The sequence below is a fragment of the Asterias rubens genome, chromosome 3, assembly GCF_902459465.1.
Source record: "Asterias rubens chromosome 3, eAstRub1.3, whole genome shotgun sequence".
Taxonomy (NCBI): Eukaryota; Metazoa; Echinodermata; class Asteroidea; order Forcipulatida; family Asteriidae; genus Asterias; species Asterias rubens.
The window spans coordinates 4,037,209-4,063,712 of record NC_047064.1 but is presented as its reverse complement, the minus strand read 5'-3'; the positions used below and the strand labels follow the sequence as shown (position 1 = coordinate 4,063,712).

General features: G+C 37.9%; 1 protein-coding gene across 1 annotated transcript; it reads right to left on the bottom strand.

The window, feature by feature from the left end:
* Positions 1-1,091: 1,091 nt before the first annotated feature.
* Positions 1,092-25,826, bottom strand: LOC117287984 (mucin-22-like). The gene is made up of 13 exons (XM_033768649.1): positions 25,489-25,826; positions 18,075-18,146; positions 14,495-14,533; positions 12,361-12,819; positions 11,312-11,374; positions 10,908-11,048; positions 9,999-10,123; positions 8,262-8,451; positions 7,404-7,485; positions 5,542-5,585; positions 4,130-4,211; positions 2,082-2,125; positions 1,092-1,294 (listed from the first exon to the last, which is right to left on the bottom strand). The coding sequence occupies exons 2-13, from the start codon at positions 18,121-18,123 to the stop codon at positions 1,092-1,094; spliced, it is 1,521 nt and encodes a 506-aa protein (XP_033624540.1). The 5' UTR covers positions 18,124-18,146; positions 25,489-25,826.
* Between the last annotated feature and the right edge of the window lie 678 nt (positions 25,827-26,504).

Here is a 26,504-nt window from a genome sequence, read left to right as displayed (position 1 = left end):
CTGACGTTCACGTTCACGTTCACGTTTTTGCTCGCGTAACGTGCATCTAAACCTCCCTATTGTACATGCGCGCAGACGTCATCACGAGCATGCAACAAACCAAAAGTGGTGACGTCACCTAAAAACAAAAACATTTTCTGACGTTCACGTTCCAGTGTTTGCACACGTAATCCTAAAATGGGGTAAAAATCTTCCCATTTTAAAGACTTTAGCAGCCAAACTGAATTTGACATTTGGGACCTTGTTGACATAAACAGGGCCCAACTTCATGGCTCTGCTTACCGCCGAATTCTGCGCTTACGATCACGATTCACCGCTCACGTGCAAGAGCTGAATTTCTGCGCTAGCCTTGTAAGCGTAGAATGCCTAGTAACGTGGAGTACGCACGCACAGAAGCCGATTCTGTGCTTACGGTATTAAGCAGAGCCATGAAATAGGGCCCTGTGTTCATAAGCCAATGCAACATAATATGAAGAAGAAAAACATTTTTATGGTAATAACAACGATATCCAAACACGCAATGAAATTAAATATTTACACTTCATATACACAATCAAATCTACCCTCCTTTCCAAATAAATGCAACTGTTACAACAAGGGAGCGAAAAAATTGTTGAATACAACTTACACATTGTTGAAATCACACGCTAAACAAAAACATATGACAAATTTTATTTTCGGATCTGGAGAACCATTCTGCTTTGAAAATTAGGTTGTCACTTTAAACAATCCCAACGTTTGGATTTCAAAACTCTAAACTATTGTCGTCAGATGTAGAACAATGTCTAAAATAATTATATACAAAATGCGTAGGTGACGACTTTTATAATGGATGTATGAAAACAATTCACGTAATAAGCTTGAAAGACCTTTGGGAACCTTCAAATAAAAACACGGCAGTGAAAATGGTTGCCTCATTCAAGATCTTACATATAAAAAATATATAAAAATCAACTAAATTGAGCTGAGAACTGAGTAAAACAATGTCATGAAAATCTGTTTTTACATGCTCAAATAATTTTCGGCTCATGATCACTGAGACGAATATTATTTTCATGACATTGTTTTACTCTTTTCTCAAAAACTACTTTTTAGCGCTTCTGCAAAGGCACTTCATCTGAATGAGTGTTCATTTCTTCTTGAGCGACAACCTTGTTCTTCCCGCCACATTTCAAGACCACGACAATGATTATTATAATAATGATGAGCACGGCTGCAGTGACGCCGACAGCAATACCGATAATGACAGCTGTTGTGAGACCTGGTTGATCAGTAACTGTAACAACTGTCGTAGCTGCAATAAAACAGACGTAATATCAGTACAATAATAGTGGGACAAATATAGGCACTGTACACCTTTTGTAATTGTCAAATACCAATCTTCGAACTTGGTGTATCTTAACATATGCATTAAATATTAGACCTGTGAAAATTTGAACTCAATCGGTCGTCGAACAGGCGAGATAATAATGAAAGAAAACTATATTACTTCAGAGGGAGCCGTTTCTCTAAATGTTTTATAATATCAACTTCTCCCCGTTACTCATTTATACCAAGTGAGGTTTTCTGCTGATAATTATTTTGAGTAATTACCAATAGTGTCAACTGCCTTTAAAGTAACATTACAAAATAATTTGTAAGACAAAAAGATTTACAAAAAATTTCCGCAGAATATTTATGTCTGAAACGTCATATTTGATGATACAAAATTAAATAAGTTTCCCTATCGCCCAGTAAGCTTTTTATTTTATTTTATTTTTTTAAATCGATGTCATGCAAAATCGGTTTTTCACTTTTTTCTCGTGACCCAAATGACCGATCGATCTCAAACTTCTACAGGTTTCTCAGTTTATATAGTGAATAGATTAAATAAAGTGCTAACACTGGCACAACACCCTCTTTCATGGAAGAGTGTATTTGGGGGGGGGGGGGTGCAGTGGCTTTTGGGTTGCTGAGCGACCCCTGATTCAGTTTTGGAAGAAAGTTGGAAGAAAGTTCAAAGAAGAGGTGGAGGTTGAGGGGGCACCCTTCAGCATCATCTACATAAAGTATCATGAACAATAAGCAGTGAAACTACTTACTCGGGCTTATGGAACAGCTACTTCCTGTGTACCCGTCGATACAACTGTAAGTAAAAAATCACAAGTTCGTTAAGGTATCGTTCATAATTATTAACAAAAACAATTTCCTGTCACTAAAATAGGCACATTGAGACACCTATATAGAACAAGATAAGATTTATCTTAAAGGCAGTGGACACAATTGGTAATTACTCAAAATAATTATTAGCATAAAACCTTACTTGGTAACGAGTAATGGGGAGAGGTAGATGGTATAAAACATTGTGAGAAACGGCTCCTTCTGAAGTAACGTAGTTTTCGAGAAAGAAGTTATTTTCCACGAATTCGACTACGAGACGTCAGAATTAGATTTTGGGGTCTCTAAATCAAGCATGTGAATGCACACAACTTCGTATGACAAGGGTGTTGTTTCTTTCATTATTATCTCGCAACTTCCACAGGTTTGATATTTTGTGCATATGTTGAGATACACCAAGTGAGGACCAAGACTGGTATTTGACAATTACGAATAGTGTCCAGTGTCTTTAAGATGAGTTGTCAGTTTTATCATAAGTGACTTGTTTTGTGACATTACAATATTAATATCAATTTGCAGTCAAAAAGAAAGTTGACCGACATTTTTAATGATTTTTTTCAAAACAAACAAATGACACACAAAAGTTCAGGAAAGCAAATATTTACAAAACAAAGACTCTCTCCTGCTTATTAGGGGACAAAATGAAAGAAAGTGATCATTCCTAAGAGAAGTTGTACCTATTTTTAAAAAGGTATTCATTTTGCAAGCTGACCACTGAATACTTGAGTGACCTTTTACCCTTTGCTACTCACTCAGATGTTTAGATTCACATTTCATGGACAGCTAAAAACATGAGTGCTTTCAGTAAAACATAAATATGTAAATAAATACCTATAGGCCGTACAGTACATGTACTGTACGTACATGCTCCTAAAAGGAGTTGTACCTATTTTAATAAAGGTACTCATTTTGCAAGCTGACCACTGAATACTTGGGTGACCTTTTACCATTTGCTACTCACTCAGATGTTTAGATTCAGTCAAGCATTAACATTTCATGGACAGCTAAAAACATGAGTGCTTGCAGTAAAACAGGCAACACTTCTCTTGGAAGTTATCTTTTTGTTTCATTTTTTTTTTTAGATAAGCAGGAAAGAATACTTGTTTAAAGTCACCTGGAAATATATTGTGTTGTCTTCAAACATTAGAGTATATGTTTCTGAACAATAAAATATTTTTTTGAGTAATTGTTTTTAACGATTTATATGTACGTTTCGAAAAAGGTTTATTCTTGTATTTTTCCGGCAATGTCGACCAGGTGTATTGCTGCTGGATGCAGCAAAACAACTACAGATTGGGTCAGTTTGCAAGTCTTTTCCAGCGCTGTGCAGCAAACACTTCGAGCCGTCGTGCTTCGAGAATCCGAATACACTACACATTTTGACATGAAGAGAAAAGTTTCGTTTCTAAAACATGACGCCATCCCAACAATTTTTCCAGCTAGTGGGGAAGTCGAAGAAGGTACCTGAAAGACGTAACGAACCTAAAGGAGCATTTGCCTAACGTGAAAAAAAATCAGGTATGTTTCAACTTTGAGGGCATGTTTTTAGCTTGCGCCAAGCGTCACTGTCTTGTGTTGGCACTGCATGCGATTCTTTGCGCCTCGATTGACGTCACGAACAGCGCCCCCTCGGGTCGGGCTTATTTTCAAATTTCTAAATAACATGAAAACCATTCTTTTTTTAACCTTAGCTAATGGTTTATTCCTATTCCACTCATTAAAACACATATTTTAGTGACAAAAGCTTTATTTTGACAAAATACCACTTCCAGGTGACTTTAATAATCATGCGCTTTGAGTGTCGGTTATTGTTTTGTTTTCAAATCATAAATTTTTGTCAACTTCATTTCGACTCAACCTGTATGCATTGTTGGTGAACAGATTTTGTGGGACCTTACTGAGTGTCATCATTTGTGAAATGAATACAATTTATTTGTTTCCTTTTCAAACCCCTTTTTCGATGTGTACTTACTCGCACTGCAACATCATGGATTCATTTATGGTACAATTTCCGCCGTTTTCACAGGTTGTGTCCTCACAGAACACCCGGACAACTGGATAAGGTTTAAAGAATAAGGGAGATAAATGGAAACCATTATCCAAATAGAAAAGCTTTATGAACACGGTGATTCCATTCAATTAATTGCCATATAATTCAAATGTTTAGTATTTTATTTTAATCTACATCTAAATAATGATATTGTGAGGGGTTAAAAACAATTGTATAACATTTTGTTAAAAGTTATTTATTTATTAACTCTTTTGTTGTTTTTGTTTTTCTTTGAAGCCTTGCATTTAGTCAGTTTTATGACAGCTTTTTATCAACTTTCGGTGTGAAGAAAGGGCACATTATAAAAGTGAGAATATCATAAAGGTGACACTTTTGACAACAATTTAAAAGCATAAAAACTTACTTGGTTACGAGCAATGGAGAGTTGTTGATAGTAAAAAAAACATTGTGAGAAACGACTCTCTCTGGAGTAGTTTAGTTTTCAAGAAAGTGGTAATTTCTCACTCAAATTTTTGAATCTGAAAAAGACTTAATCAGGCCTAAAGCCTTTTATTCAGGCATCAGAAAGCACAAGCACACGGAACAGGTACTGTGTCTTCTTTCATTATTTTCATGCATCTTCATTGACCAATCGAAACCCACATTTGAAAGAAAAAACACCCTTGTCACACGAAGTTGTGTGCTTGCAGATGCTTGATTTCGAGACCTCAAATTCTAAATCTGAGGTCTCGAAATCAAATTTGTGGGAAAGTACTTCTTTCTCGAAAACTATATTACTTCAGAGGGAGCCGTTTCTCTAAATGTTTTATAATATCAACTTCACCCCGTTACTCATTTATACCAAGTGAGGTTTTCTGCTGATAATTATTTTGAGTAATTACCAATAGTGTCCACTGCCTTTAAAGTAACATTACAAAATAATTTGTAAGACAAAAAGATTTACAAAAAATTTACGCAGAATATTTCTGTCTGAAACGTCATATTTGATGATAAAAACTTAAATAAGTTTCCCTATCGCCCAGTGAGCTTTTTATTTTATTTTATTTTTTAAATCGATGTCATGCAAAATCGGTTTTTCACTTTTTTTCTCGTGACCCAAATGACCGATCGATCTCAAACTTCTACAGGCTTCTCAGTTTATATGGTGAATAGATAAAATAAAGTGCTAACACTGGCACAACACCCTCTTTCATGGGAGAGTGTATTTGTTTGGGGGGGGGGGGTGCAGTGGCTTTTCGGTTGCTGAGCGACCCCTGATTCAGTTTTGGAAGAAAGTTGGAAGAAAGTTCAAAGAAGAGGTGGAGGTTGAGGGGGCACCCTTCAGCATCCTCTACATAAAGTATCATGAGCAATAAAGCAGTGAAACTACTTACTCGGGCTTATGGAACAGCTACTTCCTGTGTACCCGTCGATACAACTGTAAGTAAAAAATCACAAGTTCGTTAAGGTATCGTTCATAATTATTAACAAAAACAATTTCCTGTCACTAAAATAGGCACATTGAGACACCTATATAGAACAAGATAAGATTTATCTTAAAGGCAGTGGACACTATTGGTAATTACTCAAAATAATTATTAGCATAAAACCTTACTTGGTAACGAGTAATGGGGAGAGGTAGATGGTATAAAACATTGTGAGAAACGGCTCCTTCTGAAGTGACGTAGTTTTCGAGAGAGAAGTAATTTTCCACGAATTCGACTACGATACGTCAGAATTAGATTTTGGGGTCTCTAAATCAAGCATGTGAATGCACACAACTTCGTATGACAAGGGTGTTGTTTCTTTCACTATTATCTCGCAACTTCCACGACCAATTGAGCTCAAATTTTCACAGGTTTGATATTTTGTGCATATGTTGAGATACACCAAGTGAGGACCAAGACTGGTATTTGACAATGACGAATAGTGTCCAGTGTCTTTAAGATGAGTTGTCAGTTTCATCATAAGTGACTTGTTTTGTGACATTACAATTAATATCAATTTGCAGTCAAAAAGAAAGTTGACCGACATTTTTAATGATTTTTTTCAAAACAAACAAATGACACACAAAAGTTCAGGAAAGCAAATATTTAAAAAACAAGTACTCTCTCCTGCTTATTAGGGGGGGGAAATGAAAGAAAGTGATCATTCCTAAGAGAAGTTGTACCTATTTTAATAAAAGTACTCATTTTGCAAGCTGACCACTGAATACTTGAGTGACCTTTTACGCTTTGCTACTCACTCAGATGTTTAGATTCAGTCAAGCATTAACATTTCATGGACAGCTAAAAACATGAGTGCTTGCAGTAAAACAGACAACACTTCTCTTAGAAGTTATCTTTTTGTTTCATTTCTTTTTTTAGATAAGCAGGAAAGAATACTTGTTTAAAGTCACCTGGAAATATATTTTGTTGTCTTCAAACATTAGAGTATATGTTTCTGAACAATAAAATATTTTTTTGAGTGTTTTTAACGATTTATATGTACGTTTCGAAAAAGGTTTATTCTTGTATTTTTCCGGCAATGTCGACCAGGTGTATTGCTGCTGGATGCAGCAAAACAACTACAGATTGGGTCAGTTTGCAAGTCTTTTCCAGCGCTGTGCAGCAAACACTTCGAGCCGTCGTGCTTCGAGAATCCGAATACACTACACATTTTGACATGAAGAGAAAAGTTTCGTTTCTAAAACATGACGCCATCCCAACAATTTTTCCAGCTAGTGGGGAAGTCGAAGAAGGTACCTGAAAGACGTAACGGACCTAAAGGAGAATTTGCCTAACGTGAAAAAAATCAGGTATGTTTCAACTTTGAGGGCATGTTTTTAGCTTGCGCCAAGTGTCACTATCTTGTGTTGGCACTGCATGCGATTCTTTGCGCCTCGATTGACGTCACGAACAGCGCCCCCTCGGGTAGGGCTTATTTTCAAATTTCTAAATAACATGAAAACTTTTTTTTTTAACTTTAGCTAATGGTTTATTCCTATTCCACTCATTAAAACACATATTTTATGACAAAAGCTTTATTTTGACAAAATACCACTTCCAGGTGACTTTAATATGCGCTTCACGTGGCGTTTTGAGTGTCGGTTATTGTTTTGTTTTCAAATCATAAATTTTTGTCAACTTCATTTCGACTCAACCTGTATGCATTGTTGGTGAACAGATTTTGTGGGACCTTACTGAGTGTCATCATTTGTGAAATGAATACAATTTATTTGTTTCCTTTTCAAACCCCTTTTTCGATGTGTACTTACTCGCACTGCGACATCATGGATTCATTTATGGTACAATTTCCGCCGTTTTCACAGGTTGTGTCCTCACAGAACACCCGGACAACTGGATAAGGTTTAAAGAATAAGGGAGATAAATGGAAACCATTATCCAAATAGAAAAGCTTTATGAACACGGTGATTCCATTCAATTAATTGCCATATAATTCAAATGTTTAGTATTTTATTTTAATCTACATCTAAATAATGATATTGTGAGGGGTTAAAAACAACTGTATAACATTTTGTTAAAAGTTATTTATTTATTAACTCTTTTGTTGTTTTTGTTTTTCTTTGAAGCCTTGCATTTAGTCAATTTTATGACAGCTTTTTATCAACTTTCGGTGTGAAGAAAGGGCACATTATAAAAATGAGAATATCATAAAGGTGACACTTTTGACAACAATTTAAAAGCATAAAAACTTACTTGGTTACGAGCAATGGAGAGTTGTTGATAGTAAAAAAACATTGTGAGAAACGACTCTCTCTGGAGTAGTTTAGTTTTCAAGAAAGTGGTAATTTCTCACTCAAATTTTTGAATCTGAAAAAGACTTAATCAGGCCTAAAGCCTTTTATTCAGGCATCATAAAGCACAAGCACACGGAACAGGTACTGTCTCTTCTTTCATTATTTTCTTGCATCTTCATTGACCAATCGAAACCCACATTTTCACAGATATGTTATTTTATGCGTATGGTGGTGAGATACACTGGACAAAAACCAAACGTGTCCGGTGCCTTTAAACGGACTTTTCAAAATGTTTCTGAATTTTCCTTGGGAAAAAAAACCAGGCTAATAGAAAGAATATCATGCTTGCTAAAGAGCACATAAAACATAGCATACCACTTAGTTCAACGTTGGAGTTTAGCCCAATTCCAGTTGCATTGGCGTCATCCATGATGCTTTGTGCTAACGCAGTCTCGTTTATGTCTGTTGCGTTTTCAGGGAAACCAAGTACAAAGTCGACAATAATGGATCCTTCGGTAAATGAAGTAACGTCACAAGTGATGGCAATGGAAGCTCTCAAGAAGCTCTGTGACAAAGAAAGAAGAAACAAATAAATGCAGCATTAAAGACACATCGCAAATATCTGCAAAGATATTTGCGACATCGCAAATATTTGCAAAGATATTTGCGACATCGCAAATATTTGCAAAGATATTTGCAAAGATATTTGCGACATCGCAAATTATTTGCAAAGATATTTGCGATGTGCGATGTCCCTTCAGGGCCACCATACTGTGGTGGGAGCTGTTTCTCACAATGATGTATACTATCAATCTCTCCCCATTGCTCGTTACCAATTAAGGTTTTATGCTAATAAATATTTTGAGTATTTACCAATAGTGTCCACTTCCTTTAAAAGACAAAGTATACTTTTGGTTAACTGTCCGATTGTTCAAAGTAAAATAAACAAATAAATGCAGCATTAAAAGACAAATACGTTTGGTTTTTAAAACCGTTCGATTTCTTTAATCCTATATAAATGTAGATCTATACAGCTTAACTAAGATCCATTTCAAAAGGTGGTAGGCGTTTGAGATACCGACGACAATCTTGAGGGGCTAGTAACAACAATCCTTGAATTGGAAAACAATGTGAGAAGCGTATCTGACAGTCTCGTTTCCCAGATTAAATTTGTGTTATGGGATAAATACTTACATATTTTTTCCATTATACTTTATTAAACTGAAATGATTCTTAAAACGCTTTATACTATCGTAAGCTGCTGAACCATTAGCTAATTAAGAGTGTATCTGATTTTAGGCATAGCATGGTGAGGTATCAATATGGTTTGCGGTAACACCTTGTGTGTGTCTACTTGCCAGGTACAGTTTGTTCTTAGAGAACAGTCTCCTGAAGATGACTAGAGCAAGCTAGTCGAAACGTTGAGACCAATTTAAGAACTGAATCCGCGGTAGGACAGGTTAATACGATCCTATAAGCTAAAGTAGCAGTCCCATTCCCATCCTTTTTTTCTATACCGTCCGCCTGGATAATAGTTTAAAAAGCAGGACAGTTCTTTTCAGAACTGATAAGTCTCCAGAACATCCGAGCGATCTACTCCGCGGTAGTAGAATAAAGAAAAGCAGTTCTCTAAGAACCAACTCTTCCTGGCTAGTAGATGCACACATGGTGTTACCGCAAACCAAATATATACTAATTAAGATTGGTTACCAGTTTACTAAAGTTAGTAGTAATAACAAAAGTTTACACTTAGAGATTCAGGGAAAATTGAAACAGTCAAAAACACTTCATTGTTGTGAAAGATTTGTTTGTTTGCCCGTATCAAAGAAACATACCACATCGTCACTGAGCAGATTTGTTAAATGTAATGTTTAGTTGTACAAGAGTTTGTATTAAAGTTCATGATATGCATGTTCTATTTATAAATATTTTTTGTAGTTGTTTGTTTTTGTTTTGGGGTTTTGTTTTACGTTTTATTTTTGGAGGGGGTGGACATAGACAAATTTACTAGAGCATGGTGAGAAGCTGGGACCTCCAGATTAAAGTGCCGGACTCTGTTGGTGATCTTAAAAAGAAAAATCATATTAGAAGAAGCATTGAATGTCAATTTACCTCACAGCAAGCAGTTGCTAATTCTATAAACCTTGCTGAGTTCCTGTCAGTTAAATCAACTGTAAAGTTCGCGTTAGCGCCATCAATAAATTCTATTGTCACTTTTCCAAAGACCCTGGGCAGTTCTGCAAAAGAAATGTTCAAATTATAATCATTATCACACCATATGCAAACAAAAATTAAATCATCAATTTAAGATAAGATAGCAATTAACAACTTATAGGCATTATTCAACCAGGAAAGAATTAATTAGATAGAGGTGAGTCGTAAGAGCTTTACAAAATAGACGTTAAATAACAGATTCTCTAACGACAGGGGAAAGATTGTTCCAAATCATTGGCCCAACTACACCCAATGCTTTTCGACCCAGAATTTTTTTGGAGGAAAACATGGAGGAGTGTAGCATTGAACAGACATGTTGTCTCAAGCATACAAAGGTAAAAATAGCAACTTTAAAATGGTTTAAATAATGTTCATAACTTCCATAATAAAAATAAGACATGTAGAAAAATATGATAATTGATGTATACCAAACGTAAATCACAAGAAAACTGGAAAATCGAATAGTTACAAAGGTTTCTATGATGATGACTTAGACAACACCCCCCTCATACCCCCCCATGAGAAAAACACAGAGTCCTATCAAAAACTTTCAAAGGGAGCCGTTTCTCACAATGTTTTAAAATATCAACAGCTCTCCGTTGCACATTACCAAGTAAGTTTTTATGCTTATAGTTATTTTGAGTAACAACCGATAGTGTCCAGTGCCTTTAAAAAAAGTTAATGTTGGGAAATGATCAAATAAAAGTCAAATGAAGAACGAAGGTAAATACAATGTAGATCTGCCCAGAATGAACAATACATATGCCTAAACTTCTAGTTCACAAATGTTTTTGATCAATGACTTACTTTTGCATGTGCCATTAATAAGAGTCCAACCACCCAGGCAGCCCTCACAATGATGTTGTCCCTGGCCATCGTTAACGCATGTTGTAAAATTCTGAGCCTTGCATTGTTGTACCACGGTGGTATTTAAGCATGGGTCGGTTGCTGGAACGAAGACAGTGTGAAACAGTAGAGAGTATCAAATAAACCAGAACCCTTTCTTAACTTGATCCCTGTCCCAATCCCACAAAATCATTTTAATGTGAGTCTTTGGAACGCTAGGTGGCAGCAGACTTACCAGGTAACTTTTTATTGTTTACGTAGTTCTGAGCATGCGCACATTACCGGGAACAATGGATTTTACCTGGCAAGTCTGCTGCCACCAAGCGTCCCAAAAGTCTCCTAATATATTTTGGGCCAACATGTACCTGTCATGGTTGTTGCAGTAGGTGGAGAGCCATATTCTTTTGTGTTGCTGCTTGCCATGGTTGCTGAGGAGAACGATGAAGAATGACAACAATCAGAAACAAACTGCGAGAAACTCATGAATTTAGTGAGATCGGAATCACATTTGGTGATGAGATCCAATGCCCTCTCATTAATAAAGATCCCAATCCCACTCAGTGATAGCATTGAGGTAGGAATTGTGATAGTGAGATCCCAATCCCTCTCAGTGCAAGTGAGATCCTAATTCCACTCGGTAATAGTGAGATCCTATAGACAATGTGACCTTGGTTTACAATAAGTGTGACCTTGTACATTCTTTGGTTTTTCTGGCAGGCAAGATAATGCACAGGTCATAATTTTATGTATATGGGAAAGTTGACATTTTGTGTCATAATTTCCACATATAAATCCAAGAGTTATGAAAGTAAAAGCTGGACAAGTTTTGAGATGTGCCCCCTTTCATCATATCAAAAGTTGATAAGAATTTGACAGTACAATCTCCTTAAAATGTAAGATTTTATGTTTTCTCACATTAGGCTGTGTACAAATCGTGCCTGCGATTGGTGGCTCTTTTGTAAACATGTAATGTCACAGGTCACATCGTCTATACGGAGGTCCTATTTTCACTCCACAGTGAAACTTGTTTAAACCTTGTCCCTTTAATAAAATAGTAGTGGCAGTATGCTGGATTCCAACTTTCAAAAAGCGGTGTATTTATAATTGGCTCGTTTTATTTACCTTTTTTACGTGGCTTGAGGCTGAGTCACACTGCAGCGAACGAATACGATAACGACAACGACGCAAAGAGAATGCATTCTATTGGTTAATACTATTGCTCCACGCAGAATACGCCCGCACTTATTATTCAAACTATCGAGGTTTTTTAACGTTCTCGTTTTCGTTCTCGTTCTCATTTTCGTTCTCATTTTCGTTCTCATTTTCGTTCTCGTTTTTCGTTCTCGTTTTTCGTTCTCGTTTATCGAGGCCTGTGTTACAGGGTCTTTAGCTTTTTCTAGCCAGGAAGGCTTACCAGGTGTTGATGTGATTTCTTCAGTCTGCTGCTGTGTCGTTGTGTCAGTATCGTTCTCTTCAGCTCCCGGCATGGCTGTAGTAGTTGTTGTTGCTTTCTCATCTACCGGCATGGCTGTAGTAGTTGTGGTTGCGTTCTCATCTACCGGCATGGCTGTAGTAGTTGTTGATTCGTTTCCATCTACCGGCATGGTTGTAGGGGTTGATTCGGCGTCCGCTGACGTCGCGGTCTCGGTGCCACCATCAGGGACACCTACAGTAGTAGTTTCGCCATCGCTGTTTCCGGCAGGCTCGGTTGTAGGGGTTGATTCGGCGTCCGCCGACGTCGCGGTCTCGGTGCCACCATCAGGGACAGTAGTTGTTTCGCCATCGCTGTTTCCGGCAGGCTCGGTAGCATCATCTGTTGTGACTGTGGTTTCTACTGTGGTGCTACTGATCTCAGTCGTACTGGAGGTCACCTCTAGAGCGTGTCAAATAGAAAAACCATGGAGCAATAAAAAAAAAAACGGATAACTTTTCTAATCCTGCCACCACTTTTCCACTCATTTTTAAACAAAGGGATATCTCATTGAGGTTAATTAGATACTAAACTATTTCATATCGAATGAAAAAGTGGTGGCGTGATACGGAAACTTTTCCAGAAAAACTCAAAAGCCTTGTGCTAATGCCATCCTGACTTAAAACAGATTCATCGAAATATTATGTTAAGAATTTGTTGTGTGCGTTCACTTGAAAATACTTGGTTACGCTCCATTTTTGCGTAATTTTCTCCACTGAGACGCTAGGTGGCAGCAGACCTAGACTTGAATAAAGTCTAAATTTAACGCCATGCCATCGCCAGAAAACTATTGCTTTGTGATGCTCTGCATTCCCCCTACCTGTGACCACATTTCGACGGCAAGCGCGCTCTGTACGGATTGTTTGCTATAGTTGGCGCGATATGCTTGGGGACCGTTCACACGAGAACGGGACTTGAACAACGACCTTTTTACGAAGGTCTTGCCAATCACCCTGATCTCAAAAAAATTATGAAGTCGGGGTATATGATCGTCGTCAAAATCCAGCAATTTGGCAAATTGAAGACTCCGCCCAACTTTACTGCTTCTACGTAAAAAAGTGTTGCTGACTCGCTGCCACTACGATTACTGACGAAAACACCAATACCAATGCCGACCACCAAGCAGTTTTCTACTTCGAAATGGTTGCCGACGGTGCTGCGTTTTTATTACGACCATAGAGATCTCACCACGATGCAACCACACTGCTCGTACGATAAGGGCGTTCTCACTATGACTTATCACTACCGCTTCTTGTTGGCCACGACCCGGTTACGCTTGTTTGAACATGTTCAAAATAACCGTGGTGGAGCATGCAACTTCCCGACTAGGAGGAGATCCCACCCCGACCAAACCACGCTCATGGAGAACCTCCCACGTTTGGCCCGCGATTGGCCACGCTGTCGGCCATTTTTACATCGAAGTAGAAGCGGCGTCTATATGTGTGAACGGGGTATTCGGATGATTAGCCTCACAATATTGATTATTATAACACCGACAGACGCGCCGATCCGCTGCCACCTTTAGTATCCTCGAAATCGCCTAAAAAACACCTTATATGGTTCAGTGTGCGGAAAACATAAAACTTGGAAAATACTTTTCTCCCGTGAGTTTCACTTAACCCCTGAAGGTTATTAAAAACTCAAACTTGTCTTATTATTATATTTGATTAATAAATACGTAGGAAAGTTTAAGCACTCTGATTGGTCAAAGACATAGGGTGTACTTTGTACGTGTGATTTTTTTAGACTGCGATCTAGCGAATAAATGGCCCCATAACAAACAAATCCCCATACGGCAAGTTGTAGTGACGTTGTGCTCATATATTCAGTTTCATTATAGGTGGAGCGCAATATTATTTTATGAGTATCACTTTATAAACTGTTCTTGAGCTTCTCTTTTGTGCAAGTGATTTGTTTGGTACCTTTATTTCACCAAATAATACAGACCTATATTGGAAAGGGGTTGTAAGTTATAACATCTCTTAAAGATATTACAAATCGTGTACAGTCTTTGGATCGGACAGCAGAACTAATACTATGGGTTGTTCAAACATTTTAATTGGCTTTGTTTGCCTACCTGTAGTTGACATCTCTTGTGTTGTACTGGCGATGTTTTCTGAGTATCACCATGTAAGGAGAATAAACAACAGTGATAAATATTTTAATCTCGTCTTTCTGTACCTTTAGGGACCTTCTGACACTTCGAGTCCGCTGTAGGCCCCGTTCTTAAATGTTACCTAAATGTTTATCTATTACACGATTTAAACAAATTGCAATAGACCCCTTGAAAAGGGACACGTTGCCTTGGATCGGGCGAGTTGGTCTATGGAAAGCGATCGAAAACCGTTTATTATGAAATGCAAATGGTTTGAGATATGTTTTGAAAGTAGACTACAATGATCCACAGAAGTATGCCTCGAAATTGCACGATTTCCTTATACGTTGTGAACTAACGCGGCACGCCATTTTGTTGAATCAAAATTTTGACTCCACAAAATGGTCGACCCTGTAAGTTCGCAAGGTAAAAAGAAAACCCCGCAATTTCGGGACATGTGTGGATCATTTTATTCTACTTTTAAAACACCTTTCTAACCATGCATCTCGAAACAAACGGTTTCAAACACGTAGACCAACTCACCCGATCCAAGGCAACGCGTCCCTTTAATCAAGGCTCATACGATGTTTTTATGATAACATCGTTCTCAAGAAAAACATAATGGGCTGCTTAAAATACTATAAGTTATCACACCAAGCGCGAGTGGAATACGGAAAAATATAGCGCGTCTGCGTCCCATATCCAACGAGGCCGAAGCATAGATATAGAATAGAATAACTATATCGGCCGCGCGTACATACGCGGGTTCATGGCGAACAGGTAATGGCGCGTATGTACGCGCGGACGATCTATTGTTTAATTCTATATCTATCGGCCGAAGGCCGAGTTGGATATGGGACGCAGACGCGCTATATTTTCCGTATTTCTACGAGCGCGCGTGTGATAACGTATTTATCTTCAACCAAACTTGGCGCGTGACATAGAACACACAAGACGCATGGTAGTGATATTAGCCGTGCAATATTATACAAATATTGACTGCTTCGAGTGCTATGGTTAAAACTATGACTCCCGAGGTGATCCCCGGAACGTTCTATTTTCCCGAGGCGAAGCCGAGGGAAAATAGAAGGCTACGGGGATCACCGAGGGAGTCATAGTTTTTAACCATTGCACGAGTAAAAGCAGTCAATATTTGTTTTATAACACCCCAAACATTTCTAAATACTGTACTATTATTATTAAGTTACAGACCTGAATGCTACAATCCACGGACGACGCGAATACAGATTGCAAACACTTTTACTTACTGTGTTGCATGTAGTGTCGTGCAATCCGAAATGGTTACAGACTATTAATTTATCATCCTCGTACACGCAACGGACGTCTGGGTACTGCACGCCGTGTGCTAGTCTTCGGACTAGCGCATGGCAAACCGACACACTATCACACGGCCGTCGTCTAGCAAAACTAAGACATGTCATGTGACGCGCTCTACACCAATGAGCAGGCAGAATACTTGCAAGGGGTGTTATAAAGGTTTTTATCACCACTCCATTCTGCCAATCTGATTGGAGGATTAGCGCGTACTTGAAAATAATTGCTCAATAGATTTACACTTCAAAGGCACTGTACTGGGCACCTTTGGTCGAAGACCAGTCTAAGAAATATTGGCCTCAATTGGTCGTCGAAGTTGCGAGAGAATAATGAAAGAAAAACACCCTTGTCGCACAAGTTGTGTGCTTTCAGATGCCTTGAATTCGAGAACCCAGCTGAGGTCTCGAATTCAACTCGAATATTTTAGTGAGAAATTACTTCTTTTTCAAAAACTACGTTACTTCAGAGGGAGCTGTTTCTCACAATGTATGCTACTATCAACAGCTCTCCATTGCTCGTTACCAAAAAAATTAGTTTTGAGTAATTACCTGGGGTGGATTTCACAAACGTAGTCCTAACTTAGGACCAGTCGTAGGCAATGCTAAGAGATAGGACTGGTCCTAAGTTAGGACCAGTAACTCATCCAAACTTAGGACTGGTCCTATCTCTCGGCGTTGCCTAGGACTAGTCCTAAGTTAGGACTATCTTTGTGAAATCCACCCCTGGACACGTTTGGTAATTGTCAAAGATCAGTATTCTCGGTCGGTGTATCCCAGCATACACAAAATAACAAACCTGTGGATCTTTGGGCTCGATTGGTCATCGTATTTGCAAGAGGATGATGAAAGAAAAATGACCCTTGTTGCATTACTTTGTGTGCCTTTATGCATAATAAAAGGCTTCAGCTGAAGTCATTTATTATTTCAGTGAGAAATTACCTCTTTCACAAAAACTACGTTACTTCAGAGGGCAACTTTTTATGTTAACAATGTTGAGTAATTACCAATAGTGTCAGTGCCTTTGGTAATTATGTAAATTTCTTGAATAATAATTGTTAAAACGTGTACTTTGTCTTTGAATCGGTAGATGACATTCTAGCACGGGGTATAAAAACAATTAATCATTGGCTCTTTTGGGCCTACCTGTAGTTGAAGAACAAAGATCAGTGACAATTATTAACTCAAAAGCTTGCTGTGTCTTATCGCGATGACGTCAGGTGAACTAGGTCGATACGTCATTGCCGCCATTTGACAAGCCGCTTGAACAGCACGCGGCTCATTTATAGGCTTGAATCATGGTAAACTGGTGTCCTGTCTTTATCCGTGCGGATAAGGCACTGGTCTCACAGGCCTAATGCTACCACTGGATAAACTTGCGCTACCACTGGATAAACTTGCAGTGACGTAAGCTTTGAATATGCAATATTATGATTGGTCTGCTCTGAAGTGACGTAGTTTGTCACTAACATACATCAGCAAGTAACTGTAAATGTGTAGGGCCTACACGTGTAAATGGATGCTAGGTCAAAGGTACATCTGGCGGGATAGAGCCAGGTGCCAAAAGGCTGGTAAAATGGCGTTATTCACGCGCCTCGAAGTGTGACCCATGTCATCGTCAACATCTGACGTCACACATCTAGGCTCGTGAATTGCTTCCGGATACCAGCCTTGAGCGTATGTCCGAATCCGTACAAAAGTACCTTTAACCTCACACCCATTTCTCATGGAGATTCACAGTCAAATCCTACGTACATGTAAATACAACTTCATGCATGTACATGTACTTGTACAATATTTACAAACATTGCACGCTGCGTGCAAAGGACCGAAAGTGCAGCTGACAAACATCACCTCTGACCAATCAAAACACAGACATGGAAAGCTAAAGTCACTGCACGTTTTAAACAAATTAAATCATTGGGCCCGTAAGTATCATTATGCTTTCGGATAAAGACAGGGTACCAGTCTACACCCATTGTTGTTTCTAGTTAACGTTTCCACGAAGGAACGGTTATACGTTTTTCTTTGTCAACAACAGAGGGCGCGATGCAAAGAGAACCGTTGTAAAGCCAAGTTGAAAATCTGTGGTTGCAATTGAAAACTGCGACTTTATTGTTGTTTGATAAACATTTGATTTCACGGGTAGTCCACAAATCTGTGAAAGGTTATTTGGCAAAACATATGCAAACATGTAACGTCCATAGGACCTGCAGAATTGCTCTACTTACCAGCATTGTTGAAAATGCTTAGCACCAGGACGAATAGTTGAAGCTTCATTTTGAAGGGTTAACAAACAAAATCTGGAGGAAAAGACAGGAACAAGTGTTTTTGTACTGTTTTATTTTAAATCTTGAAGAGCTATGTTCGTATACAATGGTGGTTTGTCTCTCAGGGGTTGCCAGCATGGGAGGGAAAACCCAAAATTTGAGAAAACACACAATCATGTGACTGAAAACCCAATCCATATTCAAGGTTCGAGGTTGGTTTCGAACCGGGGTTCCCAGTGGCGGTGAAAAGCGGGGAAAGAAACCAGCGATGATCCAACCTGATTCCCCATAACTTTAACGTAAATGTTAAAAACACAAGAACTAAAGAACAAGATTAAAATGTAGTTTGAAGTGGCTAAATGTAAAGCCACATAATCAAACTTTCCCGTGTTGTTCTGTATTCGTTTTCTTTATTTACATTCTGTTACTGTATGCCTAATCCTGTGACAAAATCTATGGAAGAATGTGACAAAAAACCGTCGCCAATCTGATTTTTGTTGGTCTGTTAAAATCTTCAGGGAGACTACATATAGGCCCTTTTCGAAACGACGGATTTGGCTCAGGCTAGCCTGGCCCTGGTTGTTTTGAAAATTGCGCGTGCTTTGCGTACATTCTCAGGGCTTCAGACAAGAGGACGGAGCCTGAAGCCGAATCAAAAGCCAAAGCCGTAGTTTCGAAAAGGACCATTAAAATGTAGTCTCTTTACTTTGATAACAAAATTAGTTATTACATTTCTATAAAATATTATTGTCCGCTGTAGAAACTCTCAGTCAGTATTGACACGTATTCTGTGCCCTATTTCCAGGGAGTCTGATCCAAAAAGTGGTTTAAAAAAAGGATTTTAATCCGGATTCTTGTCATTTTCACCGTTTAGATTCTGGGTCAAATTATTTACCCAGAAACGGGACCCAGACGTTTGAGAGGAGGCCTTTTTGCTGTTTAAAAAAAAAAAAGAAAAAAAAAAATCTATCAACAAAAACAGGAACTCATTTCGCTCGATTTACAGGTTCCGTGAATAGCATCCACTTTTTTATTTTTTACGTACAGGTAAAATTAAACTGAATTTATTACGAATTAGCCTTGTTTTTTCTGAGAACTGACAAAAGAAATGTGCTTTGGCGACACCAATACCACAGTCGCCCACCCTTTCATTATGCCAATAACCCTTGTCGGAATTATATAGCTGAGTTATATGCTTTTGTATTTGAACCATAGCCCGTTACTGTTTACTGTAAATACCGAAACGGTCTGCCAGTTCTGAAAAATGGAATTCACTTGTTACTGGAAGTCGAAATACTAGTATAGGCTAGGTTCATTGTCGGAATAACCAAATGGAAATTATTAGCATAACAGCGGGGCAAGTATGCTCAAGTGAATTGCTGGTATGAGTGAAAAATTAATCACAGTATAGCGTGCCGTGGTGCCCGTTGCTATGGCGACGGATGAACTGTTGCTAAAACAACTCTGAAAACATCTCAAAACGAACCCCTGTTGCTAAGAGGTATGTTCCTGACATTGTGAACATCTGGGTAGTGTTACAAACCCACCTGCCATGTTGTGTATGTTTTAACAATTATTCCTGATAATATCATTTTCTTATAGAAGCATATTGTAAGAATGCGTCAAATTTTGGCCTGCGGGCTACGAATTGTGTTTGTTTTTATAAAATATCAAACATCAGCAACGACAACGACAATGACAATTTCGGAAACTTTAACAAGCCTTAATAATTTTATTTTCCTTAAATTTCCATAAGGGTCGTTTTTTTAACTACAACAGTGTCTGTTGAAATCTACAGGATTTCAGCGTTTTTTACTACCTTTAAACTTATCTGTGATGAGTCAAACAGCAAGGTTATGTTACTTTTGAATATTCGGTTGCCAACTAACAAACAAATTTTGTTTGTAAATATTATTGGTTGTTGACAAAATATTTACTCTCGATGGCAACAGTTACCCGCGTTGATCAGTGGCAAGTTCAACGACAAAGAGGTTGTCATGCTTTTGTCAAAAGTGACAAAGTGGGACAGGGCTTGAATAGAATCAAACATTTTTGGGACAGTGTTTCTTGATAATGAACATTGTAAATGATTTTAAAAGGGAAGATATAAGTCTGGTTGTCACTCTTTAAACTAATTACAATATAAAAAAAACTTTGGTTAGAAGCCTACAGCAGCAGCTTTCGATAGTATGAAGCATTTTGAGTTTCACGAAAATGTGGATGTGTTTTGGGTTTTTTTTTTTAATTAGTTTTTATGACCCCAAATTTTTATCTGATAAGCGTTACCGCGCATTTCTCGGATTGTGTTATGAATGACATTTTTATATGTTACTTTTGTTTTATTATATACATCTACATTGTTGTAGGATTAAAGCCATTGGACACTTTCGGTAAACAGTATTGTCCAAGGCCCACACTTCGTGTATCACAACTTCTATATAAAATAAAAAACCTGTGAAAACTTAGGCTCAATCGGTCATCGGAGTCGGGAGAAAATAACGGGAAAACCCACTCTTGTTTCCGCACGTTTCGCCGTGACATACATGTGTTTAAAATAAATCCGTAATTCTCGCTATCGAGAATTGATATTGTTTTAATGTTTTCTCAAAAAGTAAAGCATTTCATGGAATAATATTTCAAGAGAAGTCTTTCACCATTACCATCTGTAAACCCTGTAAGTTATTTGTAAATTTGTGAACTTTTTTGTTTGTTTTCTGTACCGAAAGTGTATATTAAAACAATTGAACGGTTCCAAAACCAAAGAACTGACATACTTTTTCTTTAAAGACACTGGACACTATTGGTAATTGTAAAAGACTAGTCTTCACAGTTGATGTATCTCAACAAATGCATGAAATAACAAACCTGTGAAAATTTGAGCTCAATTGGTCGTCGAAGTTGCGAGACAACAATGATAGAAAAAAATCATCTTGTGTGCTTTCAGATGCTTGATTTCGAGACCTCAAAATATTCTTAATCTGAGGTCTCGAAATAAAATTCGCGGAAAATTACTTCTTTCCTTCACTTCAGAGGGAGCCGTTTTTCACAATGTTTTATACTATCAACCTCTCCCCATTACTCGTTACCAAGTAAGGTTTTATGCTACTAATTATCTTGAGTAATTACCAATAGTGGTCATTGCATTTAAAGCATGCCGAAATGAGTAACAATCGAATACCAGATCCAATTTAATTGACCATGCAATAAAATAATAACAATAACTTGAGTAAATTCGTAATTTTTTGATAATTCGGGCACAAACATCAAGCAGAGAATACCTTCGCTCGGTAGAAATTGCCACTTATGTTTTACAGTTTCGGGAAAATCAACCCGTTTGCTCCCATCCCTCCTTAAAGGGTTTAGGTACTTTTTGTTCGACTCAAAACACAATGTCCACAGATTCACATTAAATTTATACAATTTGAGGATAATGATTGTAGAAAGCTTCCCTTAAAATATTACTTGCTGAGGTGGTGTAGTTTTTGAGAAAATAATACCAAAACTGGTAATATTAAGTATGTAAACAGCGTGAACCATTGTATTTGTGATAGGGTAAAAACAGTTTTGTTTCGTAATCAGTTTCTTGAATGTGATGACCTTGATACTCTCGGTCTGCTACTCAGATCGTTCTGACAATCCCTTTGTTTCATACTTTGTCAGGATGGTCTGGGGTCGTCCGAGAGTGTCAGGGTTATCCTGTTTCTTTATTTTCGTGTTTATGTCCCTTATTTTGTATTTTTGATGTAGTTTTTGTAAACCTGTTTATCTTCTCCATTTTTTGAGGTTTTGAGGAAATAAATAAATAAATAAACATTACGTTTTACATGCTAAAACCGACCGAAAAATATTTCGTGTCATTGTTTTACTCATAACAAAAAAACTACAACATGCATATGTACTCGAATAATGTAGCTATGTTCAAATATTTATCAGTTTTTATGACCCAAAGAATAGAATCTGAGAAGCAGCAACACTTCGAACATTGTGTATAGACAAATCAGCAACACTTCGAACATTGTGTATAGACAAATCCATGCGTGCAAGTCCTGGGCGCCGCCATGGGCGCCGCGCACCACTGCTGCGGTGTACTTGTGCTTATTTTGTGCACAAAGACACGAGAAAATCGTTTCCCTTTTCACTTTTTATGGAAATTTAATATCTTCTTCGACAATATATGCGATTTCTCTGACATGGCTGCATGATATGACAATTGACAACATTCGTGATAATCTTTTTTTTTAATTAAGCACAGAGTAAAATACTGAAATTCTGACAAAATACTCTGCCGATGTCGACTATTATGCAGTTTCCGCGTCTTTTTTCCCTAACTCACCTAAGACAAGCACCGTTTTCAAGATGAATCGGTTTCTGTTTAGTTGCAAATATTTGTGGTCAGTGATCTACATTAGTATATCATGATGTCCTGTCAAGGAAATTGTGTTATTCGTTGAGGAAAACATTTAATTTTCATAAAGAGTGAAAATGAACATGATTTTCTTATGTCTTTGTGCACTGTACACCTCAGCAATGACACGCGGTGCTCAACACTAATCTTGTGCGCCCGGTGCGTATCGGATCGTTCTATTCCTATCGGGGTTATTTTTCCTGCATGGACATTATTCGTTCCGGATTTTCTGCGACATCTCAAAAACGCGACCATCTTTTGAAATGAAATGTTCACATGTTTAGTTTTCTTGTACACACCTACATTTGTAGGCCTGATCGAATAAAAACAATCGAACGGTTAAAAAAATAAAAAAGGTATACATGTACTTTGCCTTTAAAGGCACTGGGCACTTTTGGCAATGACTCAAAATTATTGTTAGCATAAAAACTTACTTATGAACGAGCAATGGAGAGCTGCTGATAGTATAAAACATGAGAATCAGCTTCCTCTGAAGTAACATTCTTTTGAGAAAGAGGTAATTTTCCCTCAAATATTAAGAGACTTCAAGCCTGAAGTTTTTTTTAGACATCTGAATGCACACAAATTTGTGCAACAATGTTTTTTTTTCTTTCATTACTTTATTGTAACATCGATGACCAATCAAGTCCAAATTTTCACAGGTTTGTTATTTTATGCATGTTGGGATACACCAAGCGAGAATACTGGTCTTTGACAATAATACCGAAGGTGTCCATGCCTTTAAAGCGTGGCCGCATCAGGATCTTAAGCGAGTTTATTACTTTTATTTCAACCGTTGCATCCCTATGGCGGAGTGTGGGACGGGACGACCAGTCCGACCAAATTGATAGGAGCGTGGATCTCTGTTTTGTTCACAGGAAACTAACACATGACAGTAGGCATTACATTTATTCTTTCTCCGAAATGGGTTTTGAAATAGTTTTAAAGTTTGTCCGATAAGATATCGTGTTCAATGGAAGGCTCGTACTCTCTGAATGTAAAAGAGTGAAAAACACCACTTTTTACATTTCGAGTTGTCCTTCAAATGGCTCTTTAAAAAGAGTGGTGGTTATTTCACTCTTTTAGAGGGGTTTCACTAATTCAGGACAGCCAGATATTACAATTTTTCCGGAGGGAGGTAAAACGGAGGGCCCGGAGGAAAAAAACCTCGCGGCACATAGTCGGGAATCGAACGAGGACCACAGTGCTAAAAGTAGTTGTTTACAAAATAAAATTTACTTTTGTAAATGTGTGGTTGCGTTTTTGATTTTTGAGAAAAATCGCCGAAACTCCGGAGCGAATAATGTCCCCACATGAGGAGTAATCCATAAAGGAATACATAATGTGAGTTGAAGCGTTATCGCCGCGGTCCATGGGGATAACAACTTGTGTCTTTTTCCATAACCGTAGAACTTCGAAGTGAAAATGTTTCTCAGAATGCATTATACTATCTAAAGCTACCATTAAGTTTCAGAATCATTACCAAACGTGTACAGACCCTCTTAGCAACGGTCGTGTACTCGTGTCTAAGACCGATTGTCAAACCCTTTTCGTTTTTGGTTGTGCCTTCTTATCCAAAGGACAAAAACTCAGTGTTTCTAATCAGGTTCGAATCCCGGTCTTGACACTTGCGTCCTTGAGCAGGAATGCTTTGTACTTCGGGTGAGATTGACAGCCGTATAAGGGGGGGTTGACCCATTTCTAGTTTTAGATGAACCGGAAAATGGCTCAACAAAATTTGACCTTTTGAGTCAAATTCTGATTCAGGGCGTTACTGACCCGGGATTGAGTCAGGCCCACAGGGAGCCGGAATCCGGAACAATTCTGACCCGGACTTGTTTGAGCAAAGGCACTGGATACGTTTGAATTCTCAAAGACCAGTCTTCACACTTGGTGTATTCGAACATATGCATAAAATTAACAAAAACTGTGAAGATTTGGGCTTAACTGGTCATCAAAGTGGAAGAGAATAATGAAAGAAAAAACACCCTTGGTGCATTATACTTAATTGTTTTCAGATGCATAATAAAAGGCTTAAACTATGTTACTTCAGAGGGAGCCGTTTCTCGCAACAGTTGTACTATCAACAGCTCTCCTATGCTCGCTACTAAGTAAGTTGTTATGGGCCTTCCAACAATCATTTTGAGTCATTACCAATATAATAGTGTCCAGTGCCTTTAAAGCCGTCGAGTAAAACATGTATTAACAGTAAATATATTTTATTGCTGAGCGAATCTTTTTGGTGCGCATTATCAGCTTTGAGAAATAATAACAAAGCCTCCATGTTTTTGTGACTAATCGTGTATAATAAAAAATGGGAACGGAATATAACGGATAAAAGGTTTGTAAGCACTGAGTTTGGCATGAATGTAGGTTGGATCAGAAGTTCCTGTCCCTGTCTTTCACCTGTTATATGTCAACCCCGTTTCGAATTTCTGCATTTGGATCGGAATTTTCAGTCCCTTATTGGTTGGGTTTTCCTATATTTGGATGTTCTCGTAAGTCGAAAGCTGACACCCCTTCACCGTCTTCTCTACACATAGGTGTCTTCAGGTCTCAGGTTTCAACAACAGTGCTTGAGGGCCCCTTGTTTCATTAACCATATAGTTATAATAATATTAACAAATTAATAATGATTACTATCAATAACTATTGTTTTACCCGAGGTGTTGTGGAAATAACCATACATAATATGTTTAAAACTTGTTTGCCTTTCTGCCCTCACCCGCCCTCCTTGAACATGGGACTATGTTTGGCAAAACAAGGTGCACACACTCCCCTCCCATCAGCTCGGTAAACAGTGGTGCATAAAAGACATTTCTTGGGTCAAACTAGGACTATAAAAATCCAGAATACATTTAAAACTCTACGGGAAATTTTATTTTATAAATATCCTTAGATGGAAATTTGCATCGGGGGTAAGGAATTTCTGAAGTTATATCCGTTTTACAAGAAAGGAAAAGTACTTACTTTTTATTTTCTTTGAATTCCAGTCTCAACGCTTTTTCGAATTCGTACCGAGAGTCTTTTTTGGTTCCTTCTTGCGCTCATCAATTTTATTTTATCGAAACATCGCTTTAGGGAGTCTAGACGAAAGTGTCCCCGGTTGTGAGAAGAGCTTGCCGCTTTCCTCCGCGGGAGAGTTTGCGCCGTGCACCGATACGACAAACGTCGCCATGGCAATGGTAAATAACCACATTCGCCATACTGATCTACAACTATTAAAAAGTTTTACTTATTAAGAGGATTCTGTCAGATGTAGGCCTATAGCCAACATTACGCCTTTTCAGTGGAATGGTGAAGCATGCAACAGTCGTCTACGACCCACAAGCTTGTAGGCATAAGGAAGCTTGAATGTTAAAAAAAAAACAAAAAAAAAAACAAGAAAACTGTTGACTTAAAAAAATCGCCCGAGGGGATTACATACAATCTTTGGAAATGGCCTACTTTTCTTTATTTATAAACCACATGGGGGCATTTTAAACCAAATAATTTCGCATGGTGGCTTCCTGCAATTGCCATCTGATATATAAAATAAGCTTTCGTGTATGAAAATTACGCGAAGTATTACCAAAGTATGACCAAAAGTATTTAAAGGCAGTGGAGACTATTGGTAATTACTCGAAATAATTATTAGCATAAAACCTTAGTTTGTAACAAGTAATGGGGAGAGGTTGGTGGTACAAAACATTGTGAGAAACAGCTCCCTCTGAAGTGGAGTAGTTTTCGAGAAAGAAGTTATTTTCCACGAATTTGATTTCGAGACCTCAAGTTTAGAATTTGAGGTCTCGAAATCAAGCATCTGAACACACACACATTCGTGTGACAAGGGTGATTTTTTCTTTCATAATTATCTCGCAACTCCGACGACCAATCGAGCTCAAATTTTCACAGGTTTGTTATTTTATGCATATGTTGAGATACAGAAAGTAAGAAGACTGTTCTTTGACAATTACCAATAGTAAATATTATTCTTTGTATTTAGC

What these genes read in the sequence shown, in the direction of transcription:
- LOC117287984 (XM_033768649.1), bottom strand. Translation starts at nt 18,123, where the DNA reads ATGAAGCTTCAACTATTCGTCCTGGTGCTAAGCATTTTCAACAATGCT. An exon ending in ACAAGAGATGTCAACTACAG is followed by an intron (nt 12,820 to 14,494) that starts GTAGGCAAACAA and finishes GACACGCTCTAG; the next exon opens with AGGTGACCTCCAGTACGACT. An exon ending in TACTGCAACAACCATGACAG is followed by an intron (nt 11,049 to 11,311) that starts GTACATGTTGGC and finishes TCTTCGTTCCAG; the next exon opens with CAACCGACCCATGCTTAAAT.